This window comes from Nomia melanderi, chromosome 9 (genome assembly GCF_051020985.1).
Source record: "Nomia melanderi isolate GNS246 chromosome 9, iyNomMela1, whole genome shotgun sequence".
Lineage (NCBI taxonomy): Eukaryota > Metazoa > Arthropoda > Insecta > Hymenoptera > Halictidae > Nomia > Nomia melanderi.
Genome location: NC_135007.1, coordinates 874,482 through 885,559, shown reverse-complemented (window position 1 = coordinate 885,559; position 11,078 = coordinate 874,482). Strand labels below are relative to the sequence as shown.

The following is an 11,078-nucleotide window of genomic DNA, read 5'->3' as shown; positions in this document are numbered from 1 at the left end:
ATATAAAATATGTGGGATAACCTATCAATCGTACAATGGAATTTTTTACGTAGCTAGAATCACTAAAAGACGCAACAAAGATTATGAGTGGCGAAATATATCCAACGATATCGCAGTATTATCTCGTTTATAGAACCACTCCTTGTTAACACTGAAACTGCTGGATAACAATGATGTAATTCATAATTTCTTCTTTTATAATTACTGAAAAGATACAGATACTTCTATAGTGTATATGGATCGGAAATAATACAGAAATATATAAACTAAATAAATATAAATGTTTATTAATACTGAACTAGGTAACGGTTAACACGTTCAATGTCACACGATTTCACAGAGCAAAATACACAAAACGGAAAAAATATAATACAAAATCATTCAATTGAATTGCATTATTATTATTCCACGTTCATCTACTTAAATGTCATCGCATTGGGTAGTTATAAAATAGAAGTGTTTTCAAATAATCGTCGTTTAATTAAGTGAACTATAGTAATTCACCGGTGACCCCCATAGCATTCAACGTTAAATATAATACATATTAATTTAAATAATATTTGAAAATATTAACAATATAAACAACTACATATATAAGTACAGTATTCCTACGATTAGTACCCGATCCGATTTGCAAGATCCGGCAGTCATCTCCAACACTGAGGGCCGAGTCTCTCGGCAAACCGAGAAGTTCAGCGGTCGAGCAATTGTAATATGATACTGCAGAGATCCCACATTAACCAAGCTGACCTTTGGTTCAAAAGGGAAGAAGGACAAGGGGATTCTTCTACTCACGACGCTCGGGCCTCGACGTGCACCAATAATAACCATAAATCTAAAAACCGAGCGTTATGAGTGGAAAAGTCCCCTTGCCCCTCTTCATTTTTGAACCAAAGATCGGCTTGGCTAACGTGGGACCTCCACAATACTTGTTCCGTGGTGGTACACATCGGTGAGACAATATTAATACAATTATAAAACCTTTTGATCAGGGTTTTATTGTAAATGAAACTTTTATTAATGCATTTGTGAGATTCTTCTGTTTAAAACAGACCATACATGACACATTTTAAATCAAAGTTTTCTAGAAGAAAATAGGTTATTGTAATTTAGGAGATAAGTAAATATGTTCCCAAATATATCGTGTTTGGCCTCGTTTTAATAAGAAAAACCTCACGATCCAAATTATAAATGTTTCAATCAGTAAAAGTGAAGAATAAAAACGTTTAATATTGCATCTATGTCCCATCATTTATCTGTTTGTTTTGATCATTCCGAAGTTTAGATCTCTTGTTCTTTCATTCGTATCATTCTTTTCTACAAAAGACAAACAGAGAAGCCCGGCTCAGATCTTACCTTGACTTGAAATCAACACCACTGCACCGTAGTGGCTAAATACGAGGCATAATTTCTCGCCTTGATGGCCAACACACTTTAAAACCAATTGGGACGTAGGCCAATGCATTTTCTGTAGACACAGACTCCCTTTTCGATATTCGCATTAAAAAATCATTCTCTCCCCCATAGCATTCTTCTCACTCGCGCTCTCAATAAACTCTGGAACACATCCCTTCAAAACTGAACTGGCAATCTTGGACCAACGCGACGCTGTGCAGGCCACTTTCCTCCGACCATTACAGCTTTCCTCTTTTATTGCCCTTAAAAAACATTTTAAGAAGTTAGTTTAATTACTCGGTAGTTCTGGTGTTAAACGTACTGAAAATTACACTTACCGCCAGGAAGTTGAGGATATTACAAATATTTCGAAGAATGTCATCAACGCATTGAAGGTAATTTCAAATATTTATCTATCTATTGGAAGAAAATAGTTAACATAAAAAGTATAAATGAATTGCATTAAGTAGAGTCCGACATTTTATTTACAGGAGCGTTTTGGAGTCACTATCCAAAATGAAGTATACATGTTTCCAATTATGCTAGATTAGCGATATAAAATTAGTTTACTATCGTTGGCAGAAAAAGAAGTAATGCGAGTTAAAACTACCCAGCAAATAAACGCTGCGCTACCAGGAGACGCGAGAAATGCGTCAATAACGGAAAATATTGCAGAGACATATGGTAAGTTTTAAAAATCTTAATATAATATTATTACTTCTACTAATTCATCTTTATATTAAAATTTACTGATTATGGATTAATTATAACAACATCAAAATTATTTACTTTTCTAATCCATACTCTAAAAACTCTGTATTTTCAATTTTATATTTTTCCATTATTTTGTCTCCGTCGAAGAATATTAAATATGCTAAATCTTAAGATATTAGAGCTTCAGTATTTGTGGGAAAGTATATTTTTTACTTAAAAGAAAAATCACACAAATCGGTTGATTGGTTTTTGAGATTTATATTCCAGTGGTTTGAAAAACAGTAGTTTGAGAAAAGCGCGTTTAAAGTTTCAAATGATAATAAGTTCATCTAGCGGCAGTAGTCACCAGAATGTTTATAACTTCCTTCATTTTCATAGTTTTGAAATATCATTTTAAGTACGTATTGTTCATGCATCAATGAAGTGAAAAATGAAAAAATAGGAAAATAAATATTTTAAAAACTCTGGATTAGAACTCCTCTTTAGAAGGTATTATATTAGACAGCGGAAAAAGTTCGTGCGAGTTCTTTACTTCAAATTTAAACAAAGAAAACATTTTCATAAAATAATTTTATTTCACTTGATACCGACGGCATAGACATAGCTTGCTGCTAATGCCAATTTCATTCATTAAACTAGTGAAATGTTAATTGAAATCAGAGCTCAATTCATTGTTAACAAAAAGTACTCACGAACTTTTCTCAATACCTAATATCTCGTACATTAGGATGAATTAAAATAAAATTAAAAATTAAATAATCCTTATTTTGATAATATTGCAGCAAATGGACGCATTCGCTAATTTTCATAAAATTAATAAATCTTATAAAAATCGAAGTTTTAAATAACTTTTTCCTCTAACAAAAATGCTGCTAACATTTCATTTCTAAGATAATGGCGAAAAACTTTCTCTACTATTCCATTGAATTCCATACTCGTGAGTGCATCCGTGAGACGATCACAAGCATCGCATCACGCCTAGCCAATTGCGGTTATTATCGAGGTGACTCTGCAAGGGCACTTCAAGGGGGAAAACCTCACAGAATCGATATTACTTAACTGTATTTAACAAACCTTAGTACAAAATTAGACGGAGAGTCGTGTAGGTGTTACTTGTTTTAAAAGACTGACTGCTTTTACAGCTTTTTCTCAGTGTTTAAGGAATCTAATATAAAGAAGTGGGAAAAGAGAGTTTGGAAAAGCTGGGGGCTGCAACGATCTGTAAATTTGGCGGGGCTATTGTCCTCCGACTCAGCTCTTTGGGTCCCGCAGTTCGTTATCTCGGACTTCCATCGCTGCAGTTCCCTAAGGTTTAGAAAGGACAGATAATGGCCAGATACATAAATTAGGTACAGTGAGATTCCAAGTTACGTCTTCCCAATTTACATGATTTCACAGGTACGTCGTTTCTTTAAAATGCGACATTCAATTATTTTTAACCAAATTTCTTGCTGTATGTGTTTAGTTCGAACTGAATCAGTCTGAAACTTACTTAAGTAAGGAATTTTTATGGATAAATAATTTCAGATTATATAGTTTATACAGTTTAAGAACTTATAGAAAAGTATTTACAGTAAACATAAGTAAACAAATGTAATTAATCGAGAATTAAGACCATTATTTACGTATGTGTAATTGCACCACAGCGTCAGATTTCCCCATGCTTAAATTATACTGTAAAAAAACGAAATACTATAAGTTTAGAAACTAAATTAGAAATAATAAAATTTTTTAATAATGAAATACAAGGTTTTAAAATTAACTGAAATTAAGTTTCTCAAAAACAACTGTGAGGATGGTTCTTAAAGATGAAGAACGTATTTTAATGGCAATAAAAGAAGGCAATTCAGTGCGTTCCAGTATTATCCGTGAACATCGTGATTTCTTCGGATCTTCGTAAACATTCGTTAAATGTAATCTGTTTTATCTTTCTTATATATTTAAAAGAAAATGCATTTCCTAATCTGACAAATACATGTACAAACATGTATGTTCTCATATATGCATACATGTCCACCCTTTGTATCCTGATTTACGTCCTTTTCAACTTACGTTACTCAGTCCGGAACCAATTAGGAAATAAGTCCAGGGCCTCACTGAAAGAAAAGAAGAGTTTTCCGGATACATACCTTTGATGTACACATCTCTGAAGTGGATGTTATGTGGGGCTAAAGGGAAAGGTAATTGTTTGGAATACCTGACTTCGAAGATACTAACTCTGGTCAGTCCCCAAGCGAATTAAAAAGGGGCGCATAAGGATACCAAACACAACACGATCAGCCGTCGATTTTATCGAGTTTCACACAGTTATATCCCTACTTTACAAAATTTTTGAGTCAATCCCAGCAGTTACATACAGGTAACTTCCGCGTAATACGGTTGTTACATTCCTAAAAAATGCCGTGTTAAGCAAATATGTGTCATACACAAGAAAAAACTAGTGCAGAAAAGGGAGTTAGGTTCCAAAAAATAGAAAAACATAATTATCATTTCTGGAAGAGGTTAATAATACACACCCGAAAAATGGTAATATATTTATAATGTAGTAAATAGAATACACAAAGTTTTAAAATGTACTTATTACTCTACGAACAAAATAGGATTTCAAATTCACATAAATTTCTAAACTCTGCAAACAAATCTGATACGACATGCACACTCAAATGAAAAATGTCTAATAAGATATCTTGCGCACTTAAAAACTCTTATTTCGTTTCGTGTTCTACGGGATTTCTTTGAAACTTAAAAATTTTAAGTGTTGTATGAGGATTTCTCTAATCCTCAAATCGTGTTCTAGGATGCTGTGTTATGTCAGGATTTTTCACAATTCTCACATCGTGTTAGAGTGAAACCGTGTTATGCAGGGGTTACCTGTACTCTATATCGTACATATAGAGATGAATTGTACTTACATAATAAAGATCAGCATTGGTCGGTGCATCGGCAGAAGGGAGGGAGACAATGCAAACTGCTACTTCCTCGCCCATTAGCCCAGACCGTGATACTACCGCTCATTTGACGACAACTTAAACATAGTTCTTCTTTGCTTAGATCATAGAAGTAATTGAAGTCATGAATTCAAAAACAGCACAAGGCCAGTAATTAACATTCCGAGAAAATCAATCTTTTTTGTATATCTTCGTTAATTTAATATCAATCTTGATTATTTTCGCTGTGAATATAATACATGTATATATAATATTTTTAACAATATTAGATAACTGGCTTTTGTATAAAAAGCCTTGGAAATCATTGAAAAAAGTATCATGTTAATAACCAATTTAGTAAAAATATTAATGAAAATAAACAAATTACTCTTTATAAATAGATGTGTTTATTCGCTATCCCACATTTCGCTCTGGAAATTATCATTTTTAGTTTTCTAAAAAGATTCTTATTTTTATCATTAATTCTCAAAATATAAACGATGATTCGGGTTCATCGATAACAAATACTTCTTTATATCTTAACATTTTTCAGTTTTTAGCGTAATTACGCTATTATAAGCTAATTTTATTCTGCAAATATTAAAATTATTAACTTTTCAATTAAATTGGAATGACTGCGTAATTAATTTATTTGCTGTTATGCTTAGGCTTATAATATTTTTTTTATATTCAATAATTTTATGATCGCAATAAAACAATACGATCCAGTTTACTTTTATCTAATATCCTTCGTCGGCACATAATTAATTTCTCACTTCAACAAATGACAAATTCTTAAATACATGCATCAAAAGATTTTCACGTCTTCAACTATTCGCAGTCGAATAAATACTGAAAATACTGAAACTTTATTAATTTACACTTTTTCCTCTACCTTCTTTGATACATGTCATAAAATCCAAAGCTTTTGTGTATTTATTCCAGAGATAGTATACAATGCACAGTACATTTTAAATATATGAAATGTACAAATACAACAGAGCGTCTTATTTTCTTCTTTAGCACTGTATGTACACAATATATGTTTAATTTCAGATAAGGTGAACCTACCGAAACGTTGCACACCCATCGATTTTGATGATTTTGAAACATGTTGTTGAGGGCACAATTTTGAATAACTTTTTCCTGTATATATTACTGGCGGTCGGCTTTAGCTTCTGAGATAATTGCGAAAAACTTTTGCTACTACCACGTTGAATTCTACATATATTCATGAACGCATCCGCAAGAGAAGCAAGTACAAGAACTTCTGGTACATGTTCCACGTGTATCAGATCACACATCACATATAACAAGTACAAGGTTTCACATGGGTCGGAATAAAGAAAGAGGTAAATTCTAGTCTAAATAAATAGTGAAACTGCAAAATGCACGTGCATTATTGTAGACATTGAAAATCTATGATCACGAGTATATTCAGAATCTTAAATCATTAATTTCTTTCTGATATCATTTTTGTCTCACTTTAAACAGAAAGAAGGTATTACTTGTTAGACTTACGCGAATCGTTCTACATACGTAAAATAAATCCCGTAAACATACGAAAATACATTGTTTGTATTAATCGTAAGTTACATAAACAAATTGTTTATAATTCTTACATTTTCTATTACCTTCAAACTGTAGTCTATTAGAAATTGAAAGATTAATAATCCAACTATTAAACGCATAGCTTGAAATAATTACATAAACAAGAGCGCAATGAGTCTGCAGTAATCAGCAGAAGATTAATATATAAACACAAGTTACTACAGATTTTAAATGCTATGAATACAAAAGTTTATTACATCTCGATCGTTTTTTACGCGGTAGACGTGTACCGTGCAAAGAAAGACTGTGTAAAATTAGAAAAACCACGCGAAAAAAGGAACCTTGTAAACAAAATGTACCGCGTGAAAAACAGATTTGCTGAAAAGTAAAAAATTTGTTTTAAAATATTTTTAATGCCCTTATACATATGTATATTATCAAAGATGATCAGAATGTTTTATTTGGACACATTTTAATCGCCAGAATTTCCTTGGTAATTTGTATGAAATAATCTGCGTGCTATAATCTGTGATAATATAATAATAAATTTGAACATTACTTTGCGCGTTTCATTTTACTCACGTTTACAAAATTTATATTCATAGAAGTTCAGCAGTTATACGTTATATTGACTTATTCAGAATAATTATTAAAATAATTCAAAATTACACGGTGGTCAATTTACTTAAGGAGTAAGCAAAAATGTTCAATATTAATTTATATTATACAGTTCAATTGAATGTTTATTAATTGAAGGAATTAAGAAATAACATACAAATATTCTTGTGGAAACAATTTTATTTGATTGAAACCCGAACTATTATAATAATCGTTGTTACTACATTTCCCATCAATCGTGTTACATCGTTATAACATGAATTACAATCTAAGAGACGTTACTAATACAATTGAAAACAATCGAACACTCATTTTATCTACATATGTCATACCGAGAAACCAATTCATGCACGTAAAAACAAACGATATCGCATACAATACGAATATACTTATTATAGTTCTAAGTATAAAAGTACAATAGAAAAATTAATATGCTTCAATCTGCAACTAAATGCATCATATATTAACCACAAACTTGCTCCACATGAACTTTAGAACAAATTATCATTTCAACATGAATAATATTAGGAATGTTCGAAATGCGACTCGCCCCCTATTTTTCCATTCGCATCCCGACTCCCGCTGGCGCTTTCATTAGTTTTCAATTGTATCCCGACTCCTGCTAACAAATACACGCAAACAGATTTTTTATGAAATATATTTTCCACATACCGCAATACCCGCTTAGTTTTGTCAAATTTGGGACCTTATTGTTGCAGTTCCTGAAAATGTGTATGTCCAATAATTCTGTCTTTAACTCGAATACTTCCAAAAAAGTTTCGAATTAGAGTAACAAACATTAAGAATAACATAGACGAGATGCAACAGCTAAGTACACAGAAATTGCTATAGTTAAGCGAGCATTACTTCAAAAGTTGGAGATCTACTCCGTGAACCAATTCTACAAAATGATAGGGATACACAGAAGCAAGTAACGAGGTAGAAAATGTTGAAATTAATCGGGTATTGCTGAATGTATATTTTAATGTGTTATAGCATATCAAATGTCGTTAAACAACAGGATTATTAGTTGGAAGAAAAAAAGTTGGACATTTCACGAGCTATTTTATATTCCACTTCCGTAAGATGAATATTGCTAATTACAGACAAACAGTAATGAAAATGTAAACAAACTCTGCTGATAAAAAGATAATGATAACAATACATTCTAATTCACAGTGTATTTAAAGTTCTATTATTTATAGTCAAAGACGATACAATGCAAGTGACTTGTTGTTTCCACTTCAGAGATGTACATTTCTTTTCACAAGGTGTTAAAATGATATTGAAGGAAAAAAGGTGATGATTGGAATGGACGTGTTATAATACAATAAAGACAGCAACAGCTAAATAAAAATGGAGATATTATAGTATCTATTCAAACGATCTACAATTCTCCACAATCAGCTACGACAATTCTCTTAGAGGTCTTTCCACTTTCAGATCCCATGGCCTCCAGCTAGAAAAATATTTAAAATGTTTACTAAAAACGGTACTACTATTAAAATAAAAGAATACAAATAAAAATTGCATACCTTTCTAACAACATCCATTCCATCGAAAACTCTTCCAAATACAACGTGTTTACCATCAAGCCAGGTTGTCTTGCTGCTGGTAATGAAGAACTGGCTACCATTTGTATTTGGACCAGCATTTGCCATAGACAGAACACCAGGTTCCTTATGCTTCAATGTGAAGTTTTCATCAGCAAATTTAGCACCATAAATGGATTTTCCACCAGTGCCATTATGATTGGTAAAATCACCACCTTGGCACATGAAGTCTGGAATCACTCTGTGAAAAGTGCTTCCTTTGTAGCCAAAACCGTATTCACCAGTGCACAGGGCTCGGAAGTTTTCTGCAGTCTTTGGAACTACATCGCTTCTTAACTAAAAATAATATTGATACATTTTAAACAAATTCACTCCATTTACTTACAAAAGTATATCAAAACCCTTCTAATAACAATTAAGTATTATAGATGAGTTTTGATACATAACCTAGATTATGTTACAAATTTAATACAACATGCTAATAATTTCTAAAATAAAAATTGTTTCTTTCTACTTTTAAGGATAGATTATAAACAGCCTTATTAAATCTTGTAACCTTGCAAAGTACATCATCTGCTATTAATATCTTTACCGAAGCAAATAAATTTACTATTAATACAACAATACATAAAAAATGTATTATATATGCATAATATGTATGTATGCATGTATATATATATGTGTATATATATATATATATGTGTATATGTATATGTATATATGTATGTATGCTGATGTACATATTGTATGTGCACATGTATATATATATACATATATATATGTACATACATATATGTGTGTACATGTGCATATATATAGATATACGTTATCACTGATGAATATTAAATATCTTTTTATAAACTTATCACGATTATTTTATCTCAATTTTTAAGTACCTGTTGCTATTTCTTTCTTTAAATCTAATTATAAATTAAATATACGCGTGTACTATTTATGTTTACAATGGCATATGGATCTATTAAAAAGAAAAACAGTGGAAGCATAAAATTATTGCATTTTAAATTTACATTTGCAGAGAGTAAGTAATAGAACGTATCAACAGCAATGGAAAATTTTGTGGTATATGAAAAAATCAAACGTGTTGGTAACATGATACCCACATGACGGAAATTGTAGCATATTTCTAACAGGGCGTACTACATAATAAAAACAGAAAAACAGTTTCGATTGATAAATTGAAACTCTTAATCGGAAGAACGTGTATATTAATGAATTTAAGAGATATATAAGACGGAAGTCGCGTAACTGGCTTTCAAGGAAATCCAAGATGGCCAGTCATGCCGGCGTTCTAGCGACATACAACGAAGAAGTGAAAAACAGCTTCATTAATGAAAAGATTCACTCACCTCCATTATAATTCGGCCCACGGGTATATCGTCAGCCGTCATATCGAAGTAAACCATTGGCAAAGACATCTTGTCGGCTGCAACAGCAAACGTACGCGCGGAGAATGCAAAAGACGATCGTCTCGGCCGGGTGGTGGCTCTCAAATGGCTCAAATGACTGAAGGTCGAATCAATTGACAGCCGGCTGATCAATTTTAACGCCATGTTCGAAAGCTTTACCTACGAAATCGATCTAAATCCGCTCAATCTTACCTCTCCCAACAATAATACGATCTGTATTTTGTATTTGAAATTATTAAATATTATTTTATATGATTATTATATAATATATAGTGAATTTCAGTTTCGGAATGAGTATTATCAAACGGACGAACGTGCTTCCTGTATTCGACCAATCCGGATCCCGATTTCTATACTTGTATAATTCGACCAATCGTATAGTAGCTATTAGTTCATCCAACGGAAACAATTTTACCATATAAGGAAAAATTCCAATTAATTTGAAAAGTTAAACAAAGCTTGTAGATTTATTTCACCTATAACTTAATTTTTATTGTAGTAATTTTTTGTTTCTTTATTATATTTCTTTTTAGGGGTCATAAAATTCATGGATTTTTAAATACACTTATATACTTAGAAGAAGATGCCTTAAACTTCTTTACATACCATAAATTATTTCTATCAAAATTTGACTTTTATTCAAATTTATAATTTTATTTTAAATCAGTTATTGATTTTAGGGTAATATAACGTTTATTAGATATGCGGTAATTTCATTTTTACTATTTACTTGTACATTTAATTAATTGTTTTTTATTCATAATCTTGGAATATATAGTTTCTCTACACAAATTTCGATTTAATTCATATCATGAATGAGTATGCAATTATACTAATGTAACCAATCTGACCTAACCAAAGGTTGTTATGTCATCCATTGCAATCTAACTCTG

The 11,078-nt window shown here is 31.5% G+C and overlaps 1 protein-coding gene and 2 long non-coding RNA genes across 3 annotated transcripts; 1 reads left to right on the top strand and 2 right to left on the bottom strand.

Moving 5' to 3' along the window:
• Nucleotides 1–3,090: 3,090 nt before the first annotated feature.
• On the top strand, nucleotides 3,091–6,693 carry LOC143174930 (uncharacterized). The gene is made up of 3 exons (XR_012999438.1): nucleotides 3,091–3,507; nucleotides 3,637–4,289; nucleotides 6,093–6,693. It is a non-coding gene; the product is annotated as an uncharacterized LOC143174930 (long non-coding RNA).
• LOC143174931 (uncharacterized) lies at nucleotides 3,724–6,404 on the bottom strand. The gene is made up of 4 exons (XR_012999439.1): nucleotides 6,108–6,404; nucleotides 5,022–5,134; nucleotides 4,162–4,205; nucleotides 3,724–3,783 (listed from the first exon to the last, which is right to left on the bottom strand). It is a non-coding gene; the product is annotated as an uncharacterized LOC143174931 (long non-coding RNA).
• A 674-nt stretch (nucleotides 6,694–7,367) lies between the features above and the next one.
• Nucleotides 7,368–10,511, bottom strand: LOC116431190 (peptidyl-prolyl cis-trans isomerase). The gene is made up of 3 exons (XM_031986263.2): nucleotides 10,126–10,511; nucleotides 8,741–9,094; nucleotides 7,368–8,664 (listed from the first exon to the last, which is right to left on the bottom strand). The coding sequence occupies exons 1-3, from the start codon at nucleotides 10,327–10,329 to the stop codon at nucleotides 8,593–8,595; spliced, it is 630 nt and encodes a 209-aa protein (XP_031842123.1). The 5' UTR covers nucleotides 10,330–10,511; the 3' UTR covers nucleotides 7,368–8,592.
• Between the last annotated feature and the right edge of the window lie 567 nt (nucleotides 10,512–11,078).

Excerpts from the sequence above, each read along its gene's own strand:
- LOC116431190 (XM_031986263.2), bottom strand. The coding sequence starts at position 10,329 with ATGGCGTTAAAATTGATCAGCCGGCTGTCAATTGATTCGACCTTCAGT. Across the intron at positions 9,095-10,125 it reads TGGGCCGAATTATAATGGAG|TTAAGAAGCGATGTAGTTCC; the intron begins GTGAGTGAATCT and ends TATTATTTTTAG. Across the intron at positions 8,665-8,740 it reads GAATGGATGTTGTTAGAAAG|CTGGAGGCCATGGGATCTGA; the intron begins GTATGCAATTTT and ends ATATTTTTCTAG.